Below are 14,801 nucleotides of genomic sequence, written 5' to 3' on the forward strand. Positions count from 1 at the left end.
GGTACTTTGGGGGACTTGTCAGCAATACGTTTAAAAAGAGTGTTTGAAAGGGGATGCAGGAGAAGTTAAGATACTAGTATGGGTCAAAAACACTGGGTCCTACATTTCCCATCATGCAACTCGATAGCATCTCCCTATTATGAAACAGTAGACTTCAAGACCAACTGGGGACCACAGAGACATTATGAAACTATTTACAACACTGTGTAGTGACAAGTAAAGTGACTGACATTGTAATTGGTGGAGTGCCTTTTAATCAACATATCTCACTACAAATGCCTTTTGGTATATGGGGTGGCACATTTGGCCAGGCTTGCTGAAGTGTGTGATGTGATCTGTAAACTAACTGCATTGCCTTATTTGCTTGAACTAGGAACATTAGTTAAAGACATATTAAGTCTTACCAGAAAATTATATATAATTTTCTCCAAAAAAAAATTTGGGATGAGCTATCCAAGACAGTGTTGTGTTAAAGATATGTTTTCAACTTAGTATAAAAAGCAAAAAGCATGCTGGATGCACATGCAAATAATTTACCATTAAGTGTTTTGTTGCTGTACAAGACGGCCAATTTAGAATTCAGCGGAGATAAGCACTGCATAAATCTAATGAGTAGCCTCATGACGATTTAATAAAATGCTTTCCTGCAATTTGTATAAGTTGCTTTAACCAGTGAAAATACAGGATGAATTCTGACTGTTCAACATTAAAATTAGAGAGATTATATTGAAGCTCAAAATGAACAGCTGCTATCTGACTGCTTTTTTTGTGAAAATAAATGCATCTACATCGTGATCTTCCTACATTGTCAGAGAATTAAATATTTAATAGGTCATTAGCGATTAGTTTGAGGTCATACCTCATTGTCAAATGGGTGCAGCATGAAGCTGCTAAAACAAACAATTGTCGTATTTGAAAGTCTGAATGAATAAAAAGGGTCAGTACACATCCAGCTTGTCCCGCATGAGGCTTAGACCCAGCCTTCAGCTACAGTCAGGCTCCATCTCATGATTTGAGAAGCTATGACAGCACTGCAAGTACGGCTGTTTCTGTTAAATGGCTTAGCATTTCCCTTTCCTCTGTTTACGAGCTGACCTATTTTAATTCCTGTCCTATCTTTTTCTTAAATGTTCTCTTACAAACAAATTAAATTGTTCAATATATGTTTAATTTTTTTTATTCTTTGAGTATTGTCACCACCTTTAATTTGTGTTCACAGACAGCTTTTCCATCAGCAAAAAAGAAACAATTTTAAGGGAAACTGCTAAATTGCACAAAATTGACCTCTTACAGAAACCCACTAAGAGCAAATCAATTTTGGAGCATCCCATAGTGTGTCTGAGTGTAGACAGCGAGTACCAAATCTTTCACATAGATGGCAAGATGGGTATGTGGGGTTATTTGCAGTGCATCATTATGGTCAATCTGGGTTTGATGGGAACTTCTTGTGAACAGACAATCAGCAGGAGAGGTCAGTCACACTTAGTGTGACATTTTGACTCCTTGTGTATCATCGCTCCTTTTATTTTCCTCACTGCCAGCAGAAAGAGAAAGGCACTCTGAACAACCATAGAGTGTCAAGGACCACATATGTATAAGGCCTGTGAACAGATAACACATCAGCTGTGTTTACTTTCACCAGGCACACCAACCAATGACCTCATCTAACAGAAATAAACCATTATGACTAGTGCCTACAACTATACTATACTACTATAATACTACAACTAAGAATAACCACTTTCAAGAGAAACTATAGTTACTATAGCTGTGTTCCTGCAGCTTTCTTCTGTCCAGAGTTTTTGGCAGGGTTTCAAAAAGGATTATAGGATTTGGACTGTAACATTCAAGCATTTTGGGGGGGTTTGTCAGTATTGCTCATGTTCAACTACGAATATATCGTTGTCCTTTCACAATGCCAGCTGAAGACTGCTGCTGTCGAATATTTGTCCTTTGTGACTGACGATACTTCATTTGCAAGTGGCAGGACAGAATCCACAGTAACAGGTGTGGCAGTGAAAGACAAAGAGTGAAGTCTACCTCACACAATGTTGCAATTAACTATTTTGCTTCACTTGGCTCATTTCAGGTTACCACTGAGAGATAGATCTAATACCAGAGACTGGACTATGAAGACTTCCTGGAGTCCTTTGATCATATTTGATAGAAACATTATCTTCTGAGACTCAAGTTTCAACCTTTTTCCCTCCAATAAAAGGTGAGACAACAAGCCTAGGCAGATTTTCAAGTACTGTCCAAATGTGACTGAGGCAGACAGGCACTTTGATAACAGTCTATCTATAGAAGAAGACACATTATAAAGAATGTTTTTGATGACTGTCTAGACAGTTCCACTCACCAAATTAAAGAGGCTGAAAAGTGCTGTTTTATCAGCTGCATAATGAATATTCATGTGTTTGCTATGATGAACAGAATTTTCTGTGTACCTTTAGATGATAATTTAATTTGAGTGAAGCTTCTTCACCCAAATCTTGCCCATCACAGCCAACGGTTAGGTGTGTCAAAAGGTTTTGATTAACACGTTTTCCAGTGTCTTAATGGAAACCACTTTGGCCCTTAATATTTCAGAACTACAAATGAAGCTGGTGTATTAACAGGACCAAAAGCAAACTTCATTCTATTATATCTATTAATATTAAGCAGCCCACACCACTTGGACAAGCCCTCTACTCTGTTTTATATCACTTTCATTCAAAATCAGCTCAAATTTCCATCTTTAGTTTATTCCACCAATGCATACTTGTACTTCTGTGTACAGTATTTTGTACAAACAAGTATTACAAAAACGCAAAAGAAATAGGAATAACAAAGGCATTCCCAAAAACCTGCCCTGCACTGCAACCTTTCTTGTTTACTTTGTGCCAGGAACAGTGTTTCAATGTCACAAACAAGAAAAAAAAATCCATAAAAGAATAAGGAAGATAAAACACAATCTGTCATATAAAAAAATTTCATCTATATATTCCCAAAGCTCAAATCCTGTGGTAAGTGGTAAGACATGCCTTCTGATAACAGCAGTGATGGAACGGTTGTATGGAAGATTTTATTGGACTTTAATATTTGTAACCCACAGAAAACAATACACAAATGTGTACTATGATGCGCAAATATTTCACTATATACAAATGTGTGTGTATATATATAAATGTGTGTGTATATATATATATATATATATATATATTATAAATATATTATACATTTTTGATGTGTAAAATCATATCCACAAAAATACAGGGTGATGTGTACACACAAAACTGTTTTTACACATTTGCAATTTGTGGGTCATGTTACATTTGTAACTTCCTTTTTACACATTTTTGGAATTTTCTCCAATGTGTACTGCGGAGATCTGTAAAAAAAATATACACAAATATCTCACTACCCAAAACATGTATTTTTACATTTGTGTTGTGTAAAATCATAATACAGGGCACAAAAATACAGTGCAATTTGCAAATATGTACAATTTACTCTGTACACACATATTTTGATTTCACATACAAAGTGTTATTTACGCATTTGTGGATCTATTTTTACACACAAAACAGTTTTTGCACATTTGCGGATCATTTCCTGGCAGGTCATGTTACATTTGTGACTTCCTTTTTACACATTTGTGGAATTTTGTCCACTCTGTACCACAGAGATCTGTAAACAGAGATCTGTAAATGTGAGAGCAGTTTATTTAGCTACACCAGCAGGTGGCGGTAGCGACATCGCCTCTCATGAGTTGTAAGAATATCCATTGCAGTATCCAGGGTCATCTGAAGGAGACAACAACTTCTGCTGGACCAATGGACTCTACTCAGTCTAAATTGAAGTGTATATAGTTTACTATTGAATACTTTATCACTGCATTTGTTTTCCATTTATATTTAAATAAATAGACTACATTTCAGAGTACTGTTGTACCTACTGTTTGTAGGAGGTATTGTAAATCCTATGTATAAGGTTACAGTCCTCAAAAGTACAATCAATGCCCATTTTCCGTTGAGCTTTTGGTAAAGCTTATGAGTAGGGTTTATATGACACCTAAATACTGGAGATCTACACTCACCTAAAGGATTATTAGGAACACCATACTAATACTGTGTTTGACCCCCTTTCACCTTCAGAACTGCCTTAATTCTACGTGGCATTGATTCAACAAGGTGCTGAAAGCATTCTTTAGAAATGTTGGCCCATATTGATGGATAGCATCTTGCAGTTGATGGAGATTTGTGGGATGCACATCCAGGGCACGAAGCTCCCGTTCCACCACATCCCAAAGATGCTCTATTGGGTTGAGATCTGGTGACTGTGAGGGCCATTTTAGTACAGTGAACTCATTGTCATGTTCAAGAAACCAATTTGAAATGATTGGAGCTTTGTGACACGGTGCATTATCCTGCTGGAAGTAGCCATCAGAGGATGGGTACATGGTGGCCATAAAGGGACGGACATGGTCAGAAACAATGCTCAGGTAGGCCGTGGCATTTAAACGATGCCCAATTGGCACTAAGGGGCCTAGAGTGTGCCAAGAAAACATCCCCCACACCATTACACCACCACCACCAGCCTGCACAGTGGTAACAAGGCATGATGGATCCATGTTCTCATTCTGTTTACGCCAAATTCTGACTCTACCATCTGAATGTCTCAACAGAAATCGAGACTCATCAGACCAGGCAACATTTTTCCAGTCTTCAACTGTCCAATTTTGGTGAGCTCTTGCAAATTGTAGCCTCTTTTTCCTATTTGTAGTGGAGATGAGTGGTACCCGGTGGGGTCTTCTGCTGTTGTAGCCCATCCGCCTCAAGGTTGTGCGTGTTGTGGCTTCACAAATGCTTTGCTGCATACCTCGGTTGTAACGAGAGGTTATTTCAGTCAAAGTTGCTCTTCTATCAGCTTGAATCAGTCGGCACATTCTCCTTTGACCTCTAGCATCAACAAGACATTTTCGCCCACAGGACTGACGCATACTGGATGTTTTTCCCTTTTCACACCATTTTTTCTAAACCCTAGAAATGGTTGTGCGTGAAAATCTCAGTAACTGAGCAGATTATGAAATACTCAGACCGGCCCGTCTGGCACCAACAACCATGCCACGCTCAAAATTGCTTAAATCACCTTTCTTTCCCATTCTGACATTCAGTTTGGAGTTCAGGAGATTGTCTTGACCAGGACCACACCCCTAAATGCATTGAAGCAACTGCCATGTGATTGGTTGATTAGATAATTGCATTAATGAGAAACTGAACAGGTGTTCCTAATAATCCTTTAGGTGAGTGTATATTGGGGTGCCGTTCCCAACCAACCCAAAACTGACATTACTGGGGGACCTCTTAGACAACATGAGGGGCAATGTTCACTTTATCAGACTAGCCCTATTGCAGCTAATAAATGAATAGCCATTTGTTGGACCACCAGGGGTCCTTAAGGGTAATAAATAGTAAATTTAATAAATTTACTGTTTAAAATTAAAAGAATAAATAGTTTTATAATTCCATCCATAAGTAACAATGACAGAACGTATGACTATTTGGTTCTTGGGTTTCATACACTTTCTGTAATAAAACATCTAAAAGCAAAAATCCTATCTGATAATTGTGTCTGGGACAAAATCTTATCAAATGGAGATCTGTGGTCTAATTTGTGTTAGTTGTGTCATTTAGGTTGATAAAGTATCCAATAGTAAGCTATATACACTTGTACAGAAAAGTTTAGATATTGAAGAGTCCGGGGCTGCGGTCGAAAAGTCAAAATAATCTCCTTTCCTAACCTCCTTTCCTTGACCTCGATGGAAAACGTCATGAGGTCAAGGAAAGATGTGAAGGAGAATCCATAAGGACTTAGGAAAAGAGGACCGCGGGGCTCAGAGAATCCGACTGCTCTTTTCTAAGCGACGTATGCGACTGTGGATGTTACTGACGTGCCCTGCCGTGATAAAACTACAATGTTCTGAAGATGGACTACAAAAAGCGTATCTTTGACACTGCGCCCCATGTTGTTGTAATGTAGACCATCTAAAGGTGGAAAAACACGGTGGAATATATTACTTAATAACCAAGATAGCAAAAAGGCAGATAAGATAGCCTACCAGTCACCAAATAATGGACAGGGTTGTCACATTGAGAATGCTCGCTCACACTCACCCTCCTGCCCACATTCATCAACATGAATCCCAATTATTGTCTGTAAACACAGTGTTTCCCACAGAATGACAGTGTAACTGTGCCGAGAGAGAGAGAGAGAGAGAGAGAGAGAGAGCGCCCGCGACGGGGCGAGAAGATGCTGAGAGAATATATGCGCTGCGCGGAGCTCTGTGATCAAATACGATTTTACCCATTTTAAATAGTAACAAAATCAATCGAAAATCAGCATTGATAATGTGTCAGGCCGCCACAAATAAATCAGTGTGTGGGAAATGCCTACTGTAGAGGTCATCCAGCTTGATCTTTGCCTTTATTAAGGTGAGGGTGTCAGCATCTGTGACTGAAGTAAAATGAATTTGATGAAGGCTGCAGTACATAACGTGAGGCTACACGCTGCAACTTTATCCTCACTTCGATCACGTTACAAGACTAGTAACAGTTTATGAGTTATTGTTGACAGTTTAAGATATATGCATATTAGCAAATCATGGCATAAGAGAGAAAAGGCTTAATAGCCAATGGTAATTTACATGGTGATCGACCTCCTTTATCCGTCATGGTTGGTGATTTATTTTTTTTATTGTAGAAAACACTTTATGGCTTATTTCAACAACCTGAAACATAAAATGGTGTTGAAACAGTATTAGATTACAAAAAAGCCAAAAGAAAACAAACCAAAAGAAAGAAGGTAATTGTGAATCTTATTAAAGTATCATAATGTGCGTCTGTATTGCAGGGATCTTGCTAAATGTGGTTGATGGATTTTATCGTTTGAGTTTGAGAACGTGTGCTACTTTAAATGTTGCTGCCACAAGGAATTGTGGGACGGCATTCTCTCCTTTCCTTTTGAAAGGATGGTCAAGTGTACCCTATGCTAAAGGAGATATGAAAGGAAGCATTGAGGCACCTTTCCTTAGCTTTTAGAGAACAGCTCTTATCATGGCTGCTGCTGAAATACTTCTGGTTCACTTCACTCAGTTAGAACCTTCCTCAGCAAAAAAGACTTTTCGCAGACCGCAGCCCAGTTGTGTCTCAGAAGCAGAAGTTGTTGTCTCCTTCAGATGACACCTGGGTACTGCAATGGATATTCTTACAACTCATGAGAGGCGATGTCGCTACCGCCACCTGCTGGTGTAGCTAATAAACTGCTCTCACATTTATAGATCTGTTTACAGATCTCTGTGGGACAGAGTTGACAAAATCCCACACATGCGTAAAAAGGAAGTCACAAATGTAACGTGACCTGCAGGAAATGATCCGCAAATGTGCAAAAACTGTTTTGTGTGTAGAAGCCATTCCGTATTTTTGTAGATATGATTTTACACATCACAAATGTAAAAATACACATTTGTATATAGTGAAATATTTACGCATCATAGTACACATTTGTGGATTGTTTTCTGTGGGTTACAAATATTAAAGTCCATTTTGTCCTTATAATATTCAGTCAGTTTCAAGGACACCTGTTGCTTATCAATTTGTTTTGCCCTGGCCCAGCAAATAGATTTACCACCTAAAAAGCGTTACACTCTGATGATCTTTAACTGGGAGAAAATACATTTCTTGCCATTCTGACAACAAAACGAACTGCACTGTCATCGCAATCCACGGGACTTTATATGCTTCACTCCAAAAATAGCATGTCGAGATGAGCTAGATAGTAGTAGTAGTAGATAGTAGTAGTATCCATTTAAACTGGACATTTGTAGTAGAGAATGATAAATGCACAGATACAACCTATAGTCTTTAGGGGTGTCCACGACTTGGAATCAATTGTAAAGTCTTGCCTACAATCGACTGATTATCGAATCATGTGTGTGTCAGTGTGGTAGTTCTATGTAAAATCAAAATAGAGCATATTTGCCAAACAGATGAAAGGCTTTCTGAATAAACAAACACCCCACAATAAAAAACATCATATAAGATCATTTGCAGCGCACACAAAAGAAAAAAACACAAACGGAGATACTGTATCTGTTTCTGCAAAAGAACTCCTCAAATATGTTGTACAGTTTAATTGGGAATCATATTAATTAATACTTGCATGCATTTTGCAATTTATTCTCATAAATAAGGTGAACAGGAGGACAAATTACATTTAAATTGATGCCGTTTTCAATGCGTCAGTCGAGCAAATACGAGTGCATAGTTTCATATATTGTTATCTGCTTTACTGTTGCTGCTTTACACAGCAGCAATAAAATATTTCTTGTTACTTAAACATTAATGTAATCAAATAGTATAAAACCAAAGCTATTTGTCACTGCCAGAGCATTTCATTTTATCTAGCTTGTTAAAACAATCCACTTTTCTTGTTTGTTTTTTTCTGAACAGGTATCAGCAGGAACATTTTTCTTTTATCAGGGAGCAGCAAAACAGAACAGAAGAGAGACTGATCCTCACTGTTTGTGAGTTTCCAGAATCTATGACTGTTCACTAAATAGTAGGGCTGACCCCGAATAGTCGAAGATTTGATGCTTCAATGGCCGGAGCCTGATTCGACGGTCAATCTCACAGTCGAAGCTTCGCATCGAAACAAGGATCATGCCATTTTGGCGATTTGGGGGCTCAAAGTCTGATTTTACATAGAACTACCAGTTTTCTCCCAATAAGTTAATATACAGCCTATTATAATACACACTACGTACAGTTTTATAATTGAGACCATGCTAAATTTATATTAGCTTATAATGAATTACTAACACTGACTGTAGTATAATGTGGCATTAAGAACTTTGAATTCTCTTTGGGATTGAAAGTTTCCATAAAATAAACTTGCCATATGTGCAGAAAAAACACAACGTGATTCTCAAATGAAATGCTTTTCCAACTTTCCACAAAATGCCATCATGATATGCATTTATGTAGTGTTTCACTGAAAATGATTCTCCTATCCTCATTGTGTCGCTGTTGGTGGCACTGTTGTTATCATCATCCCCACTAACCAGCGGTGGCTTGAAAAGCCAATCTGAAAGTTTTCACAAGGCAATCAGGCCCTCCCACTGTGTGGATAAGAAGACGGAGAAGGAATAATGACAACAGGGAGTGGATGAGAGAAAGCGATTGTTTCCCCATGGGATGAAAGTTTGTACTAAGAAAGTGCACTGTTGATCCAACCTCTGCTACCCCATAAAGCAGTGACTGCTGCTACAGCCTTCATTATACTGCTATTTATTTACTTATAAACTTCACCCAGCTTGATTGACAGAGAAGTAATTGCTGCCAAAAAATGCATGTGTTTTTACAAGCTGATATTGCCACTGAAAAAGGCTGACGATCGATAAACATTGCAGCAGTTAGAATCAATAACTTCTTCCCTGAGTCACACTCTCCAATCTGAGGTGCTTAATTTGGCCAGCAAAGGAGGGGTTACACTTCCTCTGATCATAGACAAACCATAATTCTTGCCTCCCTGGTGCCTTTACAATTACACCGGCTGTATTAAAGCAATTTTTCATTCAAAAGTCCCACAGCTGAGAGAAAACAAACAGGATGAGCATAGAATTTGTGGTCCTAGTCCTGTTCAACACTCCCTCACACTCATCTCTCTCACTCTGCCTTTCCCATAGACATTAAGGATCAACAAACACTAGCTACCCTCCAGGCAGTCAGTGGACAGGAAGTTGTTCCTGTGATGTAGAGACAGAGCTCAGTTAAAACTTTATGGATGAAACATACTTTTGTTACAGATTAATAACTCACCACTCTGAAACTCTTGCTCCAGTCCATGTTGCTAAGCTGATAAGGAGAACCGAAGCTGTGTTTATTGGCTTTTCAGGGCCCGCCCTAAATTGATAAGGTAATGTTGACGTGCACATTACAGAGACATGGTTCCCCTGTTTTCGGCGCAGGGCCACTGCTGAATAATGAACGCTGCGACTAAAACGTCACTCAAGAATTAATGTCAACGCGTAACTACTGATTTTCAATCGCACACTGTGCAAGCAAGGCAACACACGCCTGCTAGCTTCCTCTCCTCATTCATCAAAAGGACATCTAAGTTACGTGACAGCTGCTGTTATGAAATTGCGCCCAATTTGGACATTTTCACTTAGGGGTGTACTCACTTTTGTTGCCAGCGGTTTAGACATTAATGACTGTGTGATGTGTTATTTTGAGGGGACCGCAAATTTATCCAAGCTGTACACTCACTACTTTACGTTGTAGCAAAGTGTAATTTCTCCAGTGTTGTCACATGGAAAGATAGAATCACTTTTGAGAGATACTGTATGTATTTGCTCATAACTCAAGACACCCTGCACCCCTTCTCCTGAACATACACACAGAGTTTCGTTATCCGAAATCCGATAAAGGGGGGGACAAATGGTGCAAGTTTGAGTGCGCAATTATTGAAACGGCAAGTGAGTTTGTTGCAGCTCGCGGCTCAACTTTTGACTGATTCGGCTGTTCCTTCTGTTGAGCGCAAAAAGGTCTGAACATGCACACTGCCGCTTGCGGCTATATTTTATGATTGATTTATCTTTCAGTTATTCTATGAATTTTTTAATTGATAAAATGTCATGAGTAATAACTAATCTCCATCAAAAAGGCACAAAGTGATGTGTTAGAATTGCTCATTCAGCAGTTCTGAAAACCAAAAAACAAAAGTAGTAGTATTAGTATTGTGATATGAAACTGAGAAAAGCAAGCAACTCTTTTATGTGTGAGAGGACACACCAAAAAGTCTTTATGTTATTACACTTGTGCTTTTGATAGGATAAGTCAGTCTGCTAGTGCAATTTCAATCTGTGGTGCTTAATAAAAGAATTGATGGGCCTCATTTTGGGTGCTAAAAGCTGAGAGTTATGGAGCAACCTTGAGATTCCTTGATAAACACATGAGCCGCATACAGTAACTCTTCAACATATAATACATGATCATTATCAGAGACTGACTAACACCAGATCACAGTAACACCACAACAAGCACATGGAATTCGGTGGCAAGCAAATGGGTCACAAACACACATGGGGTTATTTAACAAAGTGTGGGTATGACAAGAAAAGGGCACAACCCATAAGAAAAGGAAAGACTGCTTCTTCAGGCAATGGATTGAAGACAATACCAAAAGAAAGCCCATGCATCTACATCAATCTTCTGGGTACAAGGACCCAGAATTTTGGGAAGAGTTTTCAGTAATACAAAAAAAACACTGGGGAGGTAAAATTAAAAAAATGAAATAAAATAAAACTTGCCATGTAGTTTGCTGTGGTCACACCGGGGTACGCAAGATCAAAACGGGTAACCAGTGCAGGCTGCAGGTAAGAAACGAAAGACAAGATCACTAGCCAGTATACTTGGACAGAGAGAGAGAGAGAGAGAGAGAGAGAGAGCCTAATGCATCAGGATAAAAAAGCATTAGAAATGGTCAAATGATTACCCTGTCACATGTTGAAGGGAGGAGAAGGAGGAAAGGTTGAGGAGGTGGGGGGGGTGGGGGGTATCACTCTACATTATTGCATTATTTCTGTCAATGAAATACAACAGTATACTCATCACAGACCGACTGCCCATGATGATCACTGCTGCACTAATGAAAATTAAGGACAGTATTGTGTTCACTGTCAATAAACACATACCAACAGTGACTGAATGACAGCTAACTGTCATACTTGAAAATATCACTCCTGTGACAATCAACACCCATAAAGGTGCAGAGACAGCATATCTGGCCCCACCTGCTCATTTAGCATTTTCACACTGCTAGGCCTTAAATTATAAGCAGCTTTCTTTAAAGCACAGTGCAACAAAATGAACCCAAAAGTTGTTAGAGGCCATATCACCGCAGTGCATCACATTTCCATAAACAATAACCTCTTTAAAATTAAAATGTTAGTATGAGGATCATCAGTGAGACATTTGGCATGCCCCCACGAGGTTATTACCTACATTTTACAACATTTGACAGTGGGTCAGATGTCACAGACAGTGTGCTGGATTACATCATGGCACCAACAGATATTGCTTTATGACACAACACAGGAAGAGTGTGCAAACAGCGCTGAAGCACTCAGAGCTCCTGACAGTAGATGGTGACATTTCCAACATGTCAAAAAGAAAACAATGAGGATTACATCATCTGATCTTATATTCAAAGATAAAACCATTACGATCAACATCTAACAGCAATACTACATGTAAGTACTGTGTAAAATCACATTGAAATGTGTTGAGTTCTGGCTGTTATGTAGCAGGCCGGTCCAAATGTCTAAATCAGTCAGGTGCAAGCGTCAAATCAAATGTATTCTAACAATCATCATTTACACAAGAAATATTAATTTCTCCACTGACAAGGTTCTTTATGGCATTCCTAAACATACTGACTCTAAATCACTATATTTCATATTAAATAATGTAAAATTTCACTGGCTAAATCCATAGACCTTGCATTTATCAGTGGTATAATACATTTCTACAGTAACTACAAATCACAGTCTTGTTACTGAAATGTTTTGTGAATCAAAGCACAGCAAATATGCAGGCAATTTATTCTCCATTCACTGAAACAAGAAAGGGTTTCCAAGGATTTCAAACACTGCATGAAATAAACTGCAGACACAATCAACCTTCTCTACATTTCCAACATTGCCCTCTACTGGCTCAAACCTGAGTAAAAACACAAGCACTTCTCAACAAACTCCATCTGATCTTTAACACAACTGTAATGATATAGTAGTTTGTACTATGTACCTTAGACCTCTCAACACAGCTGGAATGATGATGACAACTTTGGACTCTACATGGAGGTACGCTTTTGGGCAGAGAGAAGCACTGAGATATTAGTGGCTGGAGTCCAGATCAGGACACACACTGGAACTTTAATGATTCAAGACAATGCAGAAGGAAAATGTGTGCAAGGTATGGTAAAGGCACAGAGAAGGAGGGATATGAACACTGTATTTTATAATTTCCTCTTCTAATGAAAATTTTAATACAATCTGACAACCAGATTATTGCCACCAAAGTGTGTGTATGTGGATCAGGAAAGCACATCAAAAGAAAGAAAAGGAACAGCAAATGTACAAAAACAATAAGGAGGAAACATAAAGTAAGCATAATTCATATATTGTTTCATCAAAAAACATCATTTCAAAAGTGGCCTGAATCCAACCATAAACTACTGTCTACTCTCTACCATTTGTGCCCAACAGACGAAGTAAATTAAAAGCGCTTAATGTAATTTTTCTGGGTGTTGTGTCTATCCTCCTGATTACCAGCAGTCTTGGTCCAACACTACAAGATGTTGTCTACACAAAACACAAAAAGAAGTATGAATTTATATAAAATTAACTATTAAAAACCACTGTATGTGATCATATTTAAGCTAAAAAGACAAACAGAGGGAGAGAGACTGAGGAGAGACCATGTTGTCATCCTTGCTGCTGAACTGGGATGAAGATTGGAGCATCATTCTTTCTATGGCAGGTGCAAAGCCCATACTTGGAATGACAGGAGAGAGGCTGCAGTGCTAACCTTGAGAGGAGAGATGTGGGAATGGGACACGTAGCCGTGCACATTCTCGATCTCAGACAGGTTCTTCTCGGACACGTGCACAAGCTCAGGGGCGCGCACCTCGTTGGTGAGCCGCGGGAATCCCTGGTCAAGAGGTGGTGAGTCGTCTTCTTGGTAGTGGTACTGCTGAGAGCGGAACAGAAGAAAGAGAAAAGGGTGGACATTGAGAGAGAAAGAAAGACATGGACAAAGAGAAGTGATGAGATCCAAATGCTGATAAACAACAACACAAAAAGTAACAACAGGCTTCATGTTACTGTTCTCAGAAATGACAGGAGAATAATCCATAATGATAATCTACAGTATGTACTTGTATCAATGTTTTCTTTTCTTGGTGCAATTATTGTACAATGCTTAAATATTCTGACTTATGAAAAGAATGATGTTGATAAAACACGGAAGTTTCCTTAAAAAAAAAACAATGAATCAAAGATGATGCCAAACTATCAGGCACCCAGAGAAGCACCAGATTCACAGTACAGTCATATGCTTTAAATTCAAATTGTATTTGTTGCAAGCCATTAATTATGTATATATATACATATGGAATATGAATTATATGTGGGCAGTGTCCCAGATATAGAATATATTATGTTTACCTTCTGTAGATACTAACCAGGTTCTTTTTAAGACAATGATTTTCAAGCTGTAATTTCTACCATCTTAGTCTTATGTTCTCTATGTAAACTAGGTATTGTTTTCAAAAACTTACTCAAATAACTTTGAAGCAAGCATTACCCCACCTTCAGAAGTAATGCAATCCCACACAACACCACCACAAACAGTGGCCTCAAAATGACCACGGAGTTACATTAACACTGACACAGTGTCAACAAAACCTTACTATTAAATTTGAATCTTTACAAAGATAGACATTTTTATGACAGGGCTTAATGGAATGTATTTCAAGTTGGTAAACGTACATTTTGTATAAAGTACAAACAGTACAAATGTTTCTATTTTTGTGGGATTCTTTATGGTGTATCTTCATGAATAGGTTCTCCGGGTAACATTTTCTTAGATACACATTTAGAAATCCCTGCTAATACCCATCTTTTGCAACAACAACAGATGTATATGAGACAAAATAGATCCCTGCGTAACATGTAAATCCAGAGACATGAATAAAGTCAA

General features: G+C 38.5%; 1 protein-coding gene across 5 annotated transcripts in view; it reads right to left on the bottom strand.

Annotated features, from left to right (window-relative positions):
* Positions 1–14,801, bottom strand: part of dlg2 (discs, large homolog 2 (Drosophila)) — a 268,496-nt gene that overhangs the window by 106,105 nt on the left and 147,590 nt on the right. For all 5 annotated transcript variants that reach the window (XM_038708585.1, XM_038708584.1, XM_038708583.1 and 2 more), the window contains exon 6: positions 13,629–13,793. In XM_038708585.1, coding sequence (XP_038564513.1) covers positions 13,629–13,793 — 165 coding nt within the window. The remainder of the gene's footprint in view (positions 1–13,628; positions 13,794–14,801) is intronic.

The sequence above is a fragment of the Micropterus salmoides genome, unplaced genomic scaffold, assembly GCF_014851395.1.
Source record: "Micropterus salmoides isolate LMB-PRFRI ecotype aquatic unplaced genomic scaffold, ASM1485139v1 Ms_hic_scaffold_9, whole genome shotgun sequence".
Taxonomy (NCBI): domain Eukaryota; kingdom Metazoa; phylum Chordata; class Actinopteri; order Centrarchiformes; family Centrarchidae; genus Micropterus; species Micropterus salmoides.